Source organism: Salmo salar, chromosome 16, assembly GCF_965601325.2.
Source record: "Salmo salar chromosome 16, fSalSal1, whole genome shotgun sequence".
Lineage (NCBI taxonomy): Eukaryota > Metazoa > Chordata > Actinopteri > Salmoniformes > Salmonidae > Salmo > Salmo salar.
The window spans coordinates 76,433,363-76,453,217 of NC_138306.1; the positions used below are offsets into that span (position 1 = coordinate 76,433,363).

The 19,855-nt window shown below is 41.4% G+C and overlaps 1 protein-coding gene across 5 annotated transcripts in view; it reads left to right on the forward strand.

Annotated features, from left to right (window-relative positions):
• Window positions 1-19,855, forward strand: part of LOC106592084 (uncharacterized) — a 143,219-nt gene that overhangs the window by 2,957 nt on the left and 120,407 nt on the right. For 2 of the 5 annotated variants that reach the window (XM_082962952.1, XM_082962953.1), the window contains exons 2-7: window positions 9,284-9,571; window positions 9,696-9,962; window positions 10,301-10,372; window positions 14,357-14,383; window positions 14,494-14,550; window positions 14,899-15,096. In XM_082962952.1, the coding sequence (XP_082819078.1) occupies window positions 9,284-9,571; window positions 9,696-9,962; window positions 10,301-10,372; window positions 14,357-14,383; window positions 14,494-14,550; window positions 14,899-15,096 (909 nt within the window). The remainder of the gene's footprint in view (window positions 1-9,283; window positions 9,572-9,695; window positions 9,963-10,300; window positions 10,373-14,356; window positions 14,384-14,493; window positions 14,551-14,898; window positions 15,097-19,855) is intronic. The other 3 variants (XM_082962957.1, XM_082962954.1, XM_082962958.1) reach the window with 3 other exon arrangements.

The window sequence follows — 19,855 nt, forward strand, 5'->3', positions numbered from 1 at the left end:
TGAGCATGTGTCTGGTTTCTGTCTTGATCACGTTGAGGGAGCACGTGAGTGCCTGTGTACTAGAGGTCGACCGATTATGATTTTTCAACGCCGATACCGATACCAGTTATTGGAGGACCGAATAAAGCCAATGCCGATTAATCGGCTGATTTGTTTATTTATTTGTAATAATGACAATTACAACAATACTGAATGAACACTTATTTTAACTTAATATAATACATCAATAAAATCAATTTAGCCTCCAATAAATAATGAAACATGTTCAATTTGGTTTAAATAATGCAAAAACAAAGTGTTGGAGAAGAAAGTAAAAGTGCAATATGTGCCATGTAAGAAAGCTAACGTTTAAGTGCCTTGCTCAGAACATGGGAACATATGAAAGCTGGTGGTTCCTTTTAACATGAGTCTTCAATATTCCCAGGTAAGAAGTTTTAGGTTGTACTTATTATAGGAATTATAGGACTATTTCTCTCTATACGATTTGTATTTCATATACCTTTGACTATTGGATGTTCTTATAGGCACTTTAGTATTGCCAGTGTAACAGTATAGCTTCTGTCCCTCTCCTCGCTTCTACCTGGGCTCTTACCAGGAACACATCGAATACAGCCACCCTCGAAGCAGCGTTACCCATGCAGAGCAAGGGGAACAACCACTCCAAGTCTCAGAGCAAGTGACGTGTGAAACGCTATTAGCGCGCACCCGCTAACTAGCTAGCCATTTCACATCGGTTACACCAGCCTAATCTTGGGAGTTGACAGGCTTGAAGTCATAAACAGCTTAATGCATTGCGAAAGCTGCTGGCAAAATGCACGAAAGTGCTGTTTGAATGAATGCTTACGAGCCTGCTGGTGCCTACCACCGCTCAGTCAGACTGCTCTATCAAATCATAGACTTAATTATAATATAATAAACACACAGAAATACGAGCAGTATTCTGTGTGAAATAGGTTAAATTACCAGAGATTCTCACATGGCCCTTATATTAGGCTATCTGTATTACTGGGGTATATGCTAGATGTAGCTTGAAGAGAGCAGAGTTGGAGAGACTTGCACTTTCTCTTGAGCTATTATAGCCTACCTTATAGGAGTGGGAGGATTTTCAGAAGGAGAAATATGGGTGATCAATATTAAGGCCTTTCTAGGCAATGTAGTAAACTATAGCTTAACCTGTTGGGGCTAGGGGGCAGTATTTGCACGGCCGGATAAAAAACGTACCCGATTTAATCTGGTTATTACTACTGCCCAGAAACTAGAATATGCATATAATTATTGGCTTTGGATAGAAAACACCCTAAAGTTTCTAAAACTGTTTGAATGGTGTCTGTGAGTATAACAGAACTCATATGGCAGGCAAAAACCTGAGAAGATTCTGTACAGGAAGTGCCCTCTCTGACCATTCCTTGGGCTTCTTGCCTCTTTTTATTGAAAACTTACGATCTTTACTGTAACGTGACACTTCCTACGGCTCCCATAGGCTCTCAGAACCCGGGAAAAAGCTGAATGACGTCTTTGCAGCCCCTGGCTGAAAAACATTAGCGCCTTTGGTAAGTGGTCTATCAGAGGACAATGAGACTGAGGCGCCTGCACGAGGCGACCCCATGTTTTTATTTTCTCTCTCTTTGTACTAAAACACGGTTTCCCGGTCGGAATATTATCACTTTTTTACGAGAAAAATGGCATAACAATTGATTTTAAACAGCGGTTGACATGCTTCGAAGTACGGTAATGGAATATTTAGAATTTTTTTGTCACGAAACGCGTCGGGCGCGTCACCCTTCTTTACCCTTTCGGATAGTGTCTTGAACGCACGAACAAAACGCCGCTATTTGGATATAACTATGGATTATTTTGAACCAAACCAACATTTGTTATTGAAGTAGAAGTCCTGGGAGTGCATTCTGACGAAGAACAGCAAAGGTAATAACATTTTTCTTATAGTAAATCTGACTTTGGTGAGGGCTAAACTTGGTGGGTGTCTAAATACCTAGCCCTGTGATGCCGGGCTATCTACTTAGAATATTGCAAAATGTGCTTTCACCGAAAAGCTATTTTAAAATCGGACATAGCGAGTGCATAGAGGAGTTCTGTATCTATAATTCTTAAAATAATTGTTATGTTTTTTGTGAACGTTTATCGTGAGTAATTTAGTAAATTCACCGGAAGTTTGCGGGGGGTATGCTAGTTCTGAACGTCACATGCTAATGTAAAAAGCTGGTTTTTGATATAAATATGAACTTGATTGAACAAAACATGCATGTATTGTATAACATAATGTCCTAGGATTGTCATCTGATGAAGATCATCAAAGGTTAGTGCTGCATTTAGCTGTGGTTTGGGTTTATGTGACATTATATGCTAGCTTGAAAAATGGGTGTCTGATTATTTCTGGCTGGGTACTCTGCTGACATAATCTAATGTTTTGCTTTCGTTGTAAAGCCTTTTTGAAATTGGACAGTGTGGTTAGATTAACGAGAGTCTTGTCTTTAAAATGGTGTAAAATAGTCATATGTTTGAGAAATTGAAGTAATAGCATTTCTAAGGTATTTGAATAACGCGCCACGGGATTCCACTGGCTGTTACGTAGGTGGGACGAAATCGTCCCACTGGCCCTAGAGAGGTTAATCATAGGCCATGTAGTGTATGTGGACACCCCTTCAAATTAGTGGATTTAGCTATTTCAGCCACACCCGTTTCTGCCAGGTGTATAAAATCGAGCACGCAGCCATGCAATCTCCACAGACAAACATTGGCAGTAGAATGGCCTGTACTGAAGAGCTCAGTGACTTTCAACGTGGCACCGTGATAGGATGTCACTTTTCCAACAAGTCAGTTCGTCAAATTTCCCACCCTGCTAGAGCTGCCCTGGTCAATTGTAAGTGCTGTTATTAGTGTGAAGTGGAAACATCTAGGAGCAACAACAGCTCAGCCGCGAAGAGGTAGGCCACACAAGCTCACAGAGCGGGATTGTCTGTCCTCTGTTGCAACACTCACTACCAAGTTCCAACTACCTCTGGAAGCAACATCGGCACAATTTTTTAATTTTTTTTATTTCACCTTTATTTAACTAGGCAAGTCAGTTAAGAACAAATTCTTATTTTACAATGATGGCCTACCCCAGCCAAACCCTCCCCTAACCCAGACGACGCTGGGACAATTGTGCACCACCCTATGGGACTCTCAATCACCGCCAGTTGTGATACAGCCCGGGATAGAACCAAGGTCTGAAGTGACGCCTCTAGCACTGAGATGCAGTGCCTTAGACCACTGCGCCACTCGGGAGCCCAAACGATTTGCGTTTGCTGGGAATAACTGTTCGTCGGGAGCTTCATGCAATGGATTTCCATGACCGAGCAGCCGCACACAAGCCTAAGATCACCATGCGCAATTCCAATCGTCAGCTGGAGTGGTGTAAAGCTCGCCGCCATTGGACTCTGGAGCAGTGGAAACGTGTTCTCTGAAGTGATGAATCATGCTTCACCATCTGACAGTCTGATGGACAAATCTGGGTTTTGTGGATGCCAGGAGAACTCTAACTGCCTGAATGCATAGTGCCAACTGTAAAGTTTGGTGGAGGAGGAATAATGGTCTGGGGCGTTTTCATTGTTTGGGCTAGGCCCCTTAGTTCCAGTGAAGGGAAATCTTAACGCGACAGCATTCAATGACATTCTAGACGTTTCTGTGCTTCCAACTTTGTGGCAACAGTTTGGGGAAAGCCCTTTCCTGTTTCAGCATGACAATGCCCCTGTGCACAAAGTGAGTTCCATACATAAATGGTTTGTCAAGATCGGTGTGGAAGAACTTGACTGGCCTACACAGAGTCCTGACCTCAACCCCATCAAACACCATGAGAATTGGAATGCCGACTACGAGCCAGGCCTAATCACCCAACATCAGTGCCCGACCTCACTAATGCTCTTGTGGCTGAATGGAAGCAAGTCCCCACAACAATGTTCCATCATCTAGAGGAAAGCCTTCCCAGAAGAGTGGAGGCTGTTATAGCAGCAAAGGGGGGACCAACTCCTTATTAATGCCCATGATTTTGGAATGAGATGTTCGACAAGTAGGTGTCCACATACTTATGGTCATGTAGTGTAAATTCCCTGTGCTTCTCTGCCCATGCGTAGGCTATAGCCTACTCTATTTACTTGAGACAACACGCGCACTTGATAGTGCAGGTATGGCTACTGAACTGGAGGCAGCAAGAATGATGACAACGACACTTGCTACGTTATGCATAGGCCTATAGGATATAGCCTGCCTTTTAGGAGGATGATTTGCATGCAGAGACAAATAAATGGCTAATCAATACTTATTAAAAAGACACAACGCTCGCTCACCATAGTAGCCTAACCTATGTGTGTGTTGTACCTTTTTCCTTTTCAATGATTAAATGTTTTGATTCCACTTTGACTTGCGTTGGACCCTCCACTTCTTTCCAATATCAATATTTATTTGCAGACACTGTAGTAAATTACAGTCTAATCATATTTCAGCTAGTTTCATATTTAAGTTTACTGCCACGTGGTTTTCCGCTCATGTAGGCAGCCAACTCTATCTCAATGAGTCCACACATACTAGACACACTTGAACTCTCAGGCCCAACTAGGAGAAGTAGACTACTGAAGTTGAAGCAGCGAATTCTAAGTGTGTGAATCATGCAAAAAAGATGTGATTTTAATACAATAGGTAGGCTAACACATACAAAGCAGAAAGAGGACCGTTTCCAAATAATCTGTGGGACAACCTAAATACAGTGTTTTCATCCAAAAGTAATCTGTTTTACCACCCGCTCCCACCTGCAGACCGAGCCGCAATGATCTCTGTCGGAACCCGCAGACATCCCGCGGGAAAGCAGCCCTCTAGTACACAGTCAGTACACAACACTATGCTCATCATGTCTTAGCAGGATCAGATGGTGACAGGGGTCCCAGCAGGGTCAGACAGCCAGGGAAGACTAGTCTACGGAGCTCAGGGGAATTTAGCAGTATATTAACAATATCAATGAATGATACAAAGTTCCATCTTGAATTGATGGGTAGACCTACAGTAGCTACAGGACAGCAGTTTAAGCTTACAGCTACAGTCTGGGATCTGGGAATAATGATCATTTCAATTAATGAACCATTGATTCTATTCTTGGATGATATATTGTATAAATGTACACCAAGGTAATTCTTTGTCATGCCTCATCTTAGGAGGATCAGATGGTGGGTCAGGCAGTCAGGGAAGACCAGTCTGTGATGGATCTCAGGTGAATGTTTGCAGATACAACACTCTCTGTGCAGCAAACACTGGACAACCCAGATGCTATTTTAAGGCAGTCTGACAAACCTCCGAAGTTGATTTCCTAACTGTATCATGGGTTGATAGAGGCTTTTCCCGATACACAAAACATGTAAAACAAAAATGTGAGGAAGACCTGGTAGAAGCTATTGATGATGATGATGAATGGATGCAGATATGTTTGAATGCCCAGTCATGTTCATATCATCTCAGATATAAATTACTGCAGTTTAAGACCACCCACAGAATGTACTATATGCCAGTGTAACTGAATAACATGCACTCGGAAATGTCATTCCTCTGCTGGAGCTGTAAAACACAAAAGGGGGCATATTGACATATGTTATGGTCTTGTGAAGGCTGGCTGAATTCTGACAAAGAGTATGTTCTTTCATCCAGCAGTCCTACAGATTCTCCCTTCGCCCTGTTTTTGTTTGCTTTAATATTGGAGACTTATCTGAAGTAACTGCATTTATAGCGGATAAGAAATGTATTGCCATTAATTGGAAAGTTGGTTATGCATCACTAGCTTTGATCTATTACCAGATTAAGGGTATACTGGGCAACTTTCATAAGGTCTGGATGCCTTATATGGAATTCAGTACGACTAAAGGAGTCTGTATTGAAAACATGCCCCTGCCAGGGGAGATGGCTATTTAGGCAATCCCTAGCTGCTGGGGGTCTGCAGTCCTGTGGGTGGTCACTCTGGTCTTGGTCTAACACACCCAAAACTAATAATATATGTTTCACTAAGATCCTAAAGCTGAGTGGGGTGTGTTGGGTTGGGGCACTGCAGGGGGGTGGAGCCCTAGGGACAGGAAGAGGGGACCCAGCTATATTGTGACCAAGTAAAAAGAGATCTACAGTACTATTAGTCCTATGAAATTAATTATATGGAGGATTTTCTATTTCTGTGTGTTAATGTATATTTGAGGTGTACACTGCATTCGGAAAGTATTCAGACTTTTTCCACATTTTGTTACATTACAGCCTTATTATAAAATGGATTAAATAACAAAAAATCCTCATCAATCTACACACAAAACCCCATAATGACAAAGTGAAAACAGGTTTTTAGAAATGTATGTAAAAAAAAAACGTATATACTTATTTACATAAGTATTCAGACCCTTTGCTATGAGACTCGAAATTGAGCTCAGGTACATCCTGTTTCCATTGATCATCCTCGAGATGTTTCTACAACTTGATTGGAGTCCACCTGTGGTAAATTCAACTGATTGGACATGATTTGGAAAGGCACACACCTGTCTATATAAGGTCCCACAGTTGGCAGTGAATGACAGACCAAAAACCAAGCCATGAGGTCAAAGGAATTGTCTGTATAACTCCAGGGCAAGATTGTGTCAGGGCACAGATCTGGGGAAGGGTACCAAACATTTCTGTAGCATTGAAGGTCCCCAAGAACACAGTGGCCTCCATTATTCTTAAATGGAAGAAGTTTGGAACCACCAAGACTCTTCCGCCCGGCAATCGGGGGAGAAGAGCCTTGGTCAGGGATGTGAACACTCTGACAGAGTTCCTCTGTGGAGATGGGAGAACTTTCCAGAAGGACAACCATCTCTGTAGCACTCCACCAATCAGGCCTTTATTGTAGAGTGGCCAGACAGAAGCCACTCCTCAGTAAAAGGCACACGACAGCCCACTTGGAGTTTCCCAAAATGCACCTAAAGGACTCTCAGATCATGAGAAACAAGATTCTCTGGTCTGATGAAATCAAGATTGAACTATTTGACCTGAATGCCAAGCGTCACATCTTGAGGAAACCTGGCACCAACCCTACGGTGAAGCATTGTGGTGGTAGCATCATGCTGTGGGGATGTTTTTCAGCGGCAGGGACAGGGAGACTAATCAGGATTAAGGGAAAGATATAGGGAGGAAAGTATAGAGAGATCCTTGATGAAAACCTGCTCCAGAGCGCTCAGGACCTCAGACTGGGGCGAAGGTTCACCTTCCAACAGGACAACGACCCTAAGCACACAGCCAAGACAATGCAGGAGTCTCTGAATGTCCTTGAATGGCCCAGCCAGAACCTGGACTTGAACCTGATCAAACATCTCTGGAGAGACCTGAAAATAGCTGTGCAGCGATGCTCCCCATACCACCTGACAGAGCTTGAGGTTATCTTCAGAGAAGAATGGGAGAAACTCCCCAAATACAGGTGTGCCAAGCTTGTAGCGTCATACCCAAGAAGACTCGAGGCTGTAATCGCTGCCAAATATGCTTCAACAAAGTACTAAGTAAAGGGTCTGAATACTTATGTAAATGTGATATTCCAGTTTTTTACTTTTAATGAATTCGCAAAATATTCAAAAAACCTGTTTTTCCTTTGTCATTCTGGGGTATTGTGTGTAGATTGAAGGAAAAAAATATTGAATCCCTTTTAGAATAAGGCTGTAACGCAACAAAATGGGGAAAAAGTCAAGGGGTCTGAATACTTTCCGAATGCACTGTATGTGAAGACTACGTAGGATAGAATAGTTTATGTACAGCAATAGTTGAATAGGATGGCCTTAACTAGAATACAGTATATACATATGTAGTGGGTAAAACAGTATGTAAACATTATTAGAGTGACCAGTGTTCCATCCATGTCTATGTTGTACCTTGGCTGCAAAGGGAACGAGAGGGCCCAGCTTGAACAGGGCATGAATCTGTCGTTACAGAGAAACACATTAAGCTATGGATAGAAGGATGGATAGACTGTATGTGTGTTTTTTTGTGAACAAAGCAAATTAAAGGTCGGAACTGGGAAGGAACTTGTGTTTGGAGAGAGTTGAGTTATTGACCAGAGTGGTGGGGGTCGGGCTGGTGGGGTCAAGAGTTGTTCATTTGTTAGGATATTGGTTAAAGGTGCTACACAATATTTATTATTGAATTACCTTCGATCAAGTTTAGTCATATGAATCACTTAAACATATTTAATAATGATTTCTTACCTAGCTTGATGATTGTGGGCATTTGTGCTTTCTTTTTGTTCTAAATAGAGACGGCATAGTGGATTGTTTAAAAATGCAGGAAATTGGCTTTAGATGCCCCAACAAATGTAGGGACCCCCAGATGCCCCGCTAAGTTATCTGGAAATAAGTTATGATGAACTTCCCAGGGTGGTGAAAGTGCACGCAATCTTAATGCTCCTTTCCAATAAATATTGAGGGTCTTATTCTGGTGACATGATTATTGATACATGACTGCCATAATAATCTAATCATGTAGACTAGCCTACCAGTACGCCTACCTGCACTGTATCTGAGAGCTGTTAGCTAGAACGCAGGTGCCAAGACCAGAGTAGGAATTAGCCGACGCCAATGGCGACATTATAGACAAAATACTTTACAATTTACATACATTTAAAAACATGAACATGTAGTGTGTGTGTGCATCTATCAGTTACACATACATGTCAGTACATACATACAGGTAGGTCACATGGGGGAGAGGCGTTGTGCCGTGAGGTGTAGCTTTATGTGTTGTTTTTAAACCAGGTTTGCTGTTAACTTGCGCTATATAAGATGTTAGGGAGTTCCATACACTCATGTGCACTACGTCATCACACACAGCCTTTAATTCTCAAAAAGTCTGTCTGATGGAAACATCTCTCTGGTGGGAAAATGTGCGTATTGTTTCATGCAGATTTTAGAATAATATCATGGAAATCAGTCGTAAATTGGATGGAAACCTAGCTAGTGATATAATAGTGAACAGGGTGTAGACAAAGACTTTAGTCTATGGTGTAGTCTAGATACATTTCTGTTCCAGTGGTGGTGGTGAGGGGGAACATACTAGTCAAAGTGTTCAGACTACATAGACCAGATACACCCAGCAAGCAGAATTCTAGATATAAACAGTAAAGGTAGATGATAATGTCTCTTTCAATGCCAATAGGGTTAGGACTACATATTTATACCCCAACCATAATGTGTTACCCTGGATACATTGATACTCTGATACATGTATGAAATGTCTGCTTTCCTAGATGATCTTTCTCTTAAAGTGGGAGGTGAGCTGGTGTTGAAACCAGATAAGTCCACAGTGACTGACCCCATCACAAGCATCGCATGGAAGCATGGGAAGAACAAGGTGGCAGAGTGGGACAAGGATTTTGGTGGTCTGGACATCTATGCTGCCTTCAAAAACCGTACAACCCTGGACCAGACTACTGGAGAGCTGAGAATCAGTGGATTGATGAAAACAGACAGTGGAGTTTATTCTGTGGAGTTCAACAGCAAACTGCCTGACAAGACATATAAGCTATCTGTTTTCAGTAAGTGTGTGTGTGTGTGTGTGTGTGTGTGTGTGTGTGTGTGTGTATGCCTCTATATGAAACAGCAGGTTATGTATTGCAAGCATTTCCCCAAATTATTCCTGTTTCTTTCCTCTACTTACAGAGGCTGTCCCCAAACCCACAATCACTTCTTCCTGTAACACCAACAAAACCTCCTGCACTCTGACCTGTGAAGGTGACACCACTGATGCTGAACCAGTCACCTACAGATGGAAAGAGGGAGAGGGGGCATGGGAGGTTGTAGGCAAACAGCTTACTGTCTCTAAGAGTGACACTGGCAAATCAAACAATGGTTACAATTACACCTGCAAGATGAAGAATGCTGTTAGTGAGGAAGTCAGTGAGGTGTTTGGAGAGGTGTTTGGTCCAGGTGAGTGGACACTCATTTATTTAACTAGGCAAGTCAGTTAAGAACAAATTCTTATTTTCAATGACAGCCTAGGAACAGTGGGTTAACTGCCTTGTTCAGGGGCAGAACGACAGATTTTGTACCTTGTCAGCTCAGGGATTCCATCTTGCAACCTTTCGGTTCCTAGTCCAACACTCTAACCACTAGGCTACCCTGCCGCCTCATAAGTGTGTTACAGTCTTATGTATTGATATGTCAGTAACACTGCTAGTATTGTAGGACATTTTGAGTGTGGAACTATGCTGAATACCTGATCAACTCCAGTCAAAGTATCAATACAAAATGTGTTTTCATTTCAGAGCGTTCCAATACCGGTGCTGTTGTTGGTGGTGTTGTCGTTACCATTGTAGTGCTTGTTGCCGTCATAACAGGTAAGAACAGCACATCTATAGTAACAGAACACTGTACATGTGCAAAGTTCTGAAGCACAGATTGACTTAACAGCAGCAACAACAGTGAGCTATACCCCCTGAAGGGGATACCTGTTCTACCTGTATTTACAGTAGTGTTCAGGCTACTGTTACAGTCAAGACAAGGGGTTAGATGCACCACCTGCTGTAGGTCACAGTCTTCATAATGTGTTACAGTGAGGCACCAATTTGGACAGTGCACAGTATGGATTAGTCTAATCTGAATTAATAAGCAAAAAGGATGGTAATTACTTTGTGTTAACCTAAAATATGTTTATCGTACTGTTAGGTTCTAATTCTCAGAGTAAAAATTCGACGGACACTATGAAAGCTTAAACCAAGTTTATTCATCCCAGAGGATCAATACAGCTGCATTAGACAAAGACATATTCACACAAGCACTGATATTTAATCCTTTTTCCTATGCTGAGTCTCCTCCTACACTTCTGAACAGCCAATGCATCTCTGTTGCTAGACAGAACCTTAGTGATATCTGTTCTTCCTCACTTCATCTGACCTGACCTCTGCCCCAAAGTGCTCACTCCTCCCCAACTTACGCCTGTCATGGTGACTGGTCCCAGACTGTGTCTCTTCTCCTCCCAGAAGACCCCACCCATAGGATCTCTGATGGCTAACAATAACATATCCTGACATAATGTAAATGTTATACATTACCCTCTCTCCCTCAGTGACATGAATAAGAATATTTCATATTCTCAGGACCCAACAGTACAATGGATATTGCATAGATGTGAAATCGCTGGCTAGGTTATTTTACCTTTCTCATAGAATATATCCATCCTGTTTTTTTTCAATCGAGTGGCTCAACAGGCAAGTTTTACTTTCACAGAAAGCTCATGTCTGCTATGAAGGCTGAATACATAGCCACAGTCAACATACTACAAAACTGTTTGTTACAAACAAACTAGAAAAATGACTTGAAATAAACGGCTCACAGTGCCTCAATGATGAAGATGTGGGCCATGAAACCACAGATAGCCATTCATTTCCAATGGAAGAGATGCGAAGTGTGTGAGGGACAGTTGCTAGCATGGCCGAGGGTCGTGAACAGGGCGGGACCAAAGTTGGGAAAGCTGAACTTTATGCAAATACTTCCTGCCATCGTGGCATGCTTGAAGTACATCACAACACACACAAGTCAATAAAATATAATGTTAGGAAACGGCTAAGATTAAGCCGTGGGTAGAATCTTAATTGTTTACTCCTCGCATCCTCTCTCCTCGCTTCCTTCTCAAAAACCATTGGAGGAGAAGGCCATGTTGATTTTGTCCATCCACACCAGATGCTATCAGGACACTCAGGTTGAAATATCAAAACAAACTCTGAACCAGCTATATTAATTTGGGGACAGGTTGAAACACATGAAACATTCATGGATATTTAGCTAGCTAGCTTGCTGTTGCTAGCTAATTTGTCCTGGGATATAAACATTGTGTTGTTATGTTCCCTGAAATGCACAATGTCTTTTTTATGGCTCTTTGTAGAATTTTGACCCATTTTGAGTCACACAAAATCGTGTTTTCTCTACTCCGACAATTAATCCACAGATGAAAGGGGAAACCTACTTTGTTTCTAGTAATCTCTCCTCCTTCAGTTCTTCTTCTTTTCTTCTTCTTCTGTGGACTTTGTATGGCGGTTGGCAACTGGAGTGTGGACCTCAGTTCATCTTTCAATCACCCACGTGGGTAAATGCTCCTAAAAACCAATGAAGAGATGAAAAAGGCGGAACTTGCAGCACATAATGCGTCAAAAATAGAAGCAAGTTCTATTTTAGCACCTGGCTACGCAGACACTCATTAACGCGCGCAATCATTCTGGATGAAATGATTAAATAACATGTACAATGCATTCGGAAAGTATTCAGACCCCTTGACCTTTTCCACATTTTGTTGCGTTACAGCCTTATTTTAAAATGTATTAAATAATCCCCCCCCACTCTCATCAATACACACACAATACCCCATATTGACAAAGCAAAAACAGATTTTTTTTGTATATTTGCAAATGTATATATATAAAAAAAAGAAGAAATATTACATATACATAAGTATTCAGATCAGTACTTTGTTGAAGCACCTTTGGCATTGATTACAGCCTTAAGTCTTCTTGGTTATGATGCTACAAACTTGGCACACCTGTATTTGGGGAGTTTCTCCCATTCTTCTCTGCAGATCCTCTCAAGCTCTGCCAGGTTGGATGGGGAGCGTTACTGCACAGCTATTTTCAGGTCTCTCCAGAGATGTTCGATTGGGTTCAAGTCCAGGCTTGGGCTGGACCACTCAAGGACATTCAGAGACATGTCCCGAATCCACTCCTCCATTGTCTTGGCTGTGTGTTTGGGGTCGTTGTCCTGTTGGAAGGAGAACCTTCGCCGCAGTCTGAGGTCCTGAGCACTCTGAAGTGGGTTTTCATCAAGGGTCTCTCTGTACTTTGCACCGTTAATCTTTCCCTCGATCCTGACCAGTCTCCCAGTTCCTGCTGCTGAAAAACATCCCCACAGCATGATGCTGCGACCACCATGTTTCACCGTAGGGATGGTGCCAGGTTTCCTCCAGACTCGACGCTTGGCAGTCAGGTCAAAGAGTTCAGTCTTGATTTCATCAGACCAGAGAATCTTCTTTCTCATGGTCTGAGAATCCTTTAGGTGCCTTTTGGCAAACTCCAAGCGGGCTGTCATGTGCCTTTTATTAAGGAGTGGCTTCCGTCTCGCCACTCTATCATAAAGGCCTGATTGATGGAGTGCTGATGAGATGGTTGTCCTTCTGGAAGGTTATCCCATCTCCACAGAGGAACTCTGGAGCTCTGTCAGAGTGACCATTGGGTTCTTGGTCACCTCCCTGACCAAGACCCTTCTCCCCTGATTGCTCAGTTTGGCCGGGCGGCCAGCTCTAGGAAGAATCTTGATGGTTCCAAATTTGTTCCATTTAAGAATGATGGAGGCCACTGTGTTTTGGGGGACCTTCAATGCTGCTGAATTTCTTTGGTACACTTCCCCAGATCTGTGCCTCGACACAATCCTGTCTTGGAGCTCTACAGACAAATTATTCTACCTCATGGCTTGGTTTTCCCTCTGACATGCACTGTCAACTGTGGGACCTTATATAGACAGGTGTGTGCCTTTCCAAATCATGTCCAATCTATTGAATTTACCACAGGTGGACTCCAATCAAGTTGTAGAAACATCTCAAGGATGATCAATGGAAACAGGATGCATCTGAGCTCAATTTCGAGTCTCTTAGCAAAGGGTCTGAATACTTATGTAAATAAGGTATCTGTTTTTTATTTTATTATAAATTTGCAAACATTTCTAAACCTGTTTTTGCTATTTTATTATGGGATATTGTGTGTAGATTGATGAGGACATTTTTTTATTTAATCAATTTTAGAATATGGGTATAATGTAAGAAAAATGTGGAAAAAGGGGACGGGGTCTGAATACTTTCTGAATGCACAGTATGTGTACATTTATTTTGCAACACCAGCGGAGTGGTCAGCATGTTAGCTCCCTTTAAAAAAGCATGTGTATATTTTGTGATTTTTGTCATTCTTTGAGTTTGTCTTGCATTCTTGTTGATTGTAGGCCTGGGTAAGTCCTTTGATGTATGCCTTTATTTCAATGCATGTGTAGGATTTATCTAGCATAGTTTGCATTTGTCGTCAGCTGTTTAATTCACTGGTTACTTTCACATTGATTTGAAGTCGGCCTTGTGCAGGTACTGTATGCATGCTCTCAGAAATGATGTCTCCTTATTGCAGCTTAAGCATGTAAATGTGGTTGAAGTCATACTCAACAGCTGACAGAATGGTTAATGCATAGACTTGTACTTTATTAGGGGTTATTTCTCACTCTGTTAAACCTAACACATAAGATACACAACCATGGATCAACTTGGAAAATAAAATGTGTATATTTGTACTCCTCAGGATTTTTGGTGTGGAAGAAACAGACAGGTAGGATAATTCTGTCTCTTCCTGTCTCAATTCTTCATACTCACTGCTTCACAGAACATTTGAATGAAAATGTTAATGTCTTACATTTTTGAGTTTCTATTTCATCTCAGGATATCCCCAAGACACCTGGATCGACTTTTTGAGAAAGTATTGTAGTGGAATGTGTGGTAAGTTTTACCTTTACTTGACTCTGATCCCTACTCAACCTGCTGACAGGGCCCCCAAAGTAATACAAACACAACATTATTCATGTACTGCACTATATACACATACTTCCATGCACTACACACATGCTTCCTCACAGCACAGGACATGTGTGTTGTTTTTGTCCTGTTCCAGAAAATGTTTCATGTATGTGTGTGTGAGAGAGAGAGTCCACAGCAGTAATTTCACAACCCAGAATATTTCCATGTTTTCTCTTATGCAAATTTAAAGGGCAAATACCTCCTAAATTCAAGGAACCTATTCTACTCTGTTTACAGTAAACAATGTTGATGGCTGGTGTAACTTTACAGGGGATGCAGGCAACATTCGGGATGATGTTGCCCCGGATACAGTTTACAGCACTGTAGGGGATGTTCAGGTCACCAACCGTGGATCTTCAGGGGTTCTCTCTGGGGTTGCCATGGATACAGTTTACAGTAGTGTAGGAGAGAAGTCTTCTAGAGATTACTCCATGAATCAGAATAATAACAATCAGCCCACTAACACAGGTAGTAACACTAACACACCTTTTACATGGTACTTCTATGGGGCCATTTTGACAATGCAGATATGTGGAGATGTTGTCAGAAATGTGTTACTCATATTATTTGTGGTGACATTTACATTGGCAAGAAAAAGTATGTGAACCCTTTGGAATTACCTGAATTTCTGCATAAATTGGTCATAAAAGTTGATCTGACCTTCATCTAAGTCACAACAATAGACACACAAGCGTGTTTAAACTAACACACAAATAGTTTTTTTCTTGTCTATATTGAATAGATCATTTTAAAAATGCACAGTGTAGGTTGGAAAAAGTATGTGAACCCCTAGGCTAATGACTTCTCAAAAAGCTAATTGGAGTCAGGAGTCAGCTAACCTGTAGTCCAATCAATGAGATGGGATTGGAGATGTTGATTAGAGTTGCCCTGCCCTATACAAAACACTCACAAAATTTGAGTTTGCTATTCACAAGAAGCATTGCCTGATGTGATCCATGCCTCGAACAAAAGAGATCTCAGAAGACCTAAGATTAAGAATTGTTGACTTGCATAAAGCTGGAAAGCGTTATAAAAGTATCTCTAAAAGCCTTGATGTTCATCAGTCCACGGTAAGACAAATTGTCTATAAATGGAGAAAGTTCAGCACTGTTGCTACTCCCCCTAGGAGTGGCCATCCTGCAAAGATGACTGCAAGAGCACAGCGCGGAATGCTCAATGAGGTTAAGAAGAATCCTAGAGTGTAAGCTAAAGATTTGAAGAAATCTCAGGAGCATTCTAACATCTCTGTTGACGAGTCTATGATACGTAAAACACTAAACAAGAATGGTGTTCATGGGAGGACACCACGGAAGAAGCCACTACTGTCCAAAAAAAACATTGCTGCACGTCTGAAGTTCGCAAAAGAGCAGCTGTGTGTTCCACAGCGCTACTGGCAAAATATTCTGTGGACAGATTAAACTAAAGTTGAGTTGTTTGGAAGAAACACACAACACTGTGGAGAAAAAAAGGCACAGCACACAAACATCAAAACCTCATTACAACTGTAAAGTATAGTGGAGGGAGCATCATGGTTTGGGTCTGCTTTGCTGCCTCAGGGCCAGCATGCTATCATGTATGGAAAAATGAATTCCAAAGTTTATCAAGACATTTTGCAGGAGAATGTTAGGCTATCTGTCCACCAATTGAAGGTCAACAGAAGTTGGGTGATCGAACAGGACAACGACTATTACGGGAATGAAGTTATCAATGTTCTTAAACCGAACTTCAATTCAACTACTCAGTTTGTATACCAGAAGTTGTAAGGTTCCGGTTGAAGGAAACAGACTGAGACCTAGCTTACAATGATCAGAACGTTTATTTACGAGAGCTCTAAAATCCATACAATGCACACAGCCTTTTATATTACACATTTCGTCATACAAATGCCCCTCTTCTCTAACACTGACGATGCAGTTTACAAACTTTTCTACAACACATACATTGTCTATCATATCTTGCACATGGTACCTAATCTACTGTATGCCTCAAGGTTTCTCCCCTCCCTGGGTGGGGAGACATTCTTCCTGTTATCAGTTCCTCCGTGGTCACAAGTTGTCTGCTCTCTGTTAACAGTTTCCCTTATCCTTGAATGTCTTGCTTACATTGCTAAATCATTAAGCTTTGAGTAAATTATTCTTCCACACACACATTAGTAAATTAATCTTACAATCACGTGGTTATACATTTTCAGGGTGAAATCATTTAGTCAAACCTTTAACCTCTATGGGCTAGGCGGGACGAATTCGTCCCACCTACGTAACAGCCAGTTGAAGCCTGTGGCGCGATTTTCAAATACCTTAAAAATCCTATTACTTCAATTTCTCAAACATATGACTATTTTACAGCTATTTAAAGACAAGACTCTCGTTAATCTAACCACACTGTCCGATTTCAAAAAGGCTTTACAACGAAAGCAAAACATTAGATTATGTCAGCAGAGTACCAAGCCAGAAATAATCAGACACCCATTTTTCAAGCTAGCATATAATGTCACAAAAACCCAGAAGACAGCTAAATGCAGCACTAACCTTTGATGATCTTCATCAGATGACACACCTAGGACATTATGTTATACAATACATGCATGTTTTGTTCAATCAAGTTCATATTTCTATCAAAAAACAGCTTTTTACATTAGCATGTGACGTTCAGAACTAGCATACCCCCCGCAAACTTCCGGCTAATTTACTAACAATTTACTAAATTACTCACGATAAACGTTCACAAAAAGCATAACAATTATTTTAAGAATTATAGATACATTACTCCTCTATGCACTCGATATGTCCGATTTTAAAATAGCTTTTCGGTGAAAGCACATTTTGCAATATTCTAAGTACATAGCCCGGCATCACAGGGCTAGCTATTTAGACACCCAGCAGGTTTAGCACTCACCAATATCAGATTTACTATAAGAAAAATGGTCTTACCTTTCCTGTTCTTCGTCAGAATGCACTCCCAGGACTTCTACTTCAATAACAAATGTAGGTTTGGTCCAAAATAATCCATAGTTATGTTCCAACAGCGACGTTTTGTTCGTGCGTCCCAGACACTATCCCAATGGTAAATAACGGTCGCGCGCGCGGCGCATTTCGTGACAAAAGATTTCTAAATATTTCATTACCGTACTTCGAAGCATGTCAACCGCTGTTTAAAATCAATTTTTATGCCATTTTTCTCGTAAAAAAGCGATAATATTCCGACCGGGAATCTGCAATTAGATAAACAGCCGAAGGAAAATATATCACTGGGTCGAATCGGGCACGCGCCTAATTCCATTGTCCTCTGATGGGCCACTTGGAAAAGGCGATAATGTGTTTCAGCCTGAGGCTGCCTCGTCATCGTTCAGGTTTTTCCCGGGCTCTGAGAGCCTATTGGAGCCGTGGGAAATGTCACGTTACAACTAAGATCCTGACTCTTCAATAAACAGAAGCAAGAACAACAACACCTTGTCAGACAGGCCACTTCCTGCATGAAACCTTCTCAGATTTTTGCCTGCCAAATGAGTTCTGTTATACTCACAGACACCATTCAAACAGTTTTAGAAACTTTAGGGTGTTTTCTATCCATATGTAATAAGTATATGCATATTCTAGTTACTGGGTAGGAGTGGTAACCAGATTAAATCGGGTACGTTTTTTATCCGGACGTGAAAATACTGCCCCCTATCCCAAACAGGTTAATCATATAAATTCCATTACAACGACCCAAAACACAGAAGTAAATCAACAACAGAATGGCTTCAACAGAAGAAAATACGCCTTCTGGAGTGGCCCAGTCAGAGTCCTGACCACAACCCGATTGCGATGCTGTGGCATGACCTCGAGCGGTTCACACCAGACATCACAAGAATATTGCTGAACTGAAACAGTTTTGTAAAGAGGAATGGTCCAAAATTCCTCCTGACCGTTGTGCAGGTCTGATCCGCAACTACAGAAAATGTTTGGTTGAGGTTATTGCTTCCAAAGGAGGGTCAACCACTTATTAAATCCAAGGGTTCACATACTTTTCCCATCCTGCACTGTGAATGTTTACACGGTCTGTTCAATAAAGACATGAAAACGTATAGTTGTTTAAGCAGACTGTGTTTGTCTATTGTTGTGACTTAGATGAAGATCTGATCAAATGTTATGACCAATTTAAGCAGAAATCCAGGTAATACCAAACGGTTCACATACTTTTTCTTGCCGCTGTATTTGAAGAACATGTTTTATTGACATCTACATACAGTATGAGAATGTGATTACTAATGTGAGTTTAAAGTTAGCAGTGTGTGGCCTAGCATATATAACATGTGAATGATGCAGTAGGAATCTGCAAGGAAAATGTGCTTAAATTATGTACTGTGACGAGTATTTGAAATGACCTGTTTGGTTTTTCTTCACATCTATGTATTCGTACTCTGTCAAAATGTCACCCATAGAGGTAACACTGTGGATAAAGATTGTCACCGCCACCCCTTGCTAGTTTGTATGTTCCATAACCCAATTATTTAATGTGCTTCAGTATGAGTCTTCTGCTTTATTTGATCTGCTCCATGGTTGTCAATCAGGACATTTTGAGTTCTCAGAACTGTTTCCATATTGTTTTGTTTGATATGACTGTTGCTGGATTAGAGATGGGGCTTGTTTTGTCGTCATAAAGCAGAAGTAGCCTTAGAAGTCGCATAGATGCAGGTAACCAATGGTTACCCGGACTATTTGCATTGTGTGCCCCCCCCCACCCCCCCCACCCCCCACCCCTCTTTTACTCTGCTGCTACTCTCTGTTTATCTTATATGCATAGTCACTTTAACCATACATCCATGTACATACTACCTCAATTGGCCCGACCAACCAGTGCTCCCACACATTGGCTAACCGGGCTATCTGCATTGTGTCCCACCTCCCGCCAACCCCTCCTTTTACGCTACTGCTACTCTCTATTCATCATATATGCATAGTCACTTTAACCATACCTACATGTACATACTACCTCAATAAGCCTGACTAACCGGTGTCTGTATATAGCCTTGCTACTGTTATTTTCAAATGTATTTTTACTGTTGTTTTATTTCTTTACTTACCTACACACACACACACACCTTTTTTTCTCACTATTGGTTAGAGCCTGTAAATAAGCATTTCACTGTAAGGTCTACACCTGTTGTATTCGGCACACGTGACAAATAAACTTTGATTTGATTTGAGATGCTCATCTCAGAATATCAGAGGAAGTTAGATTACTA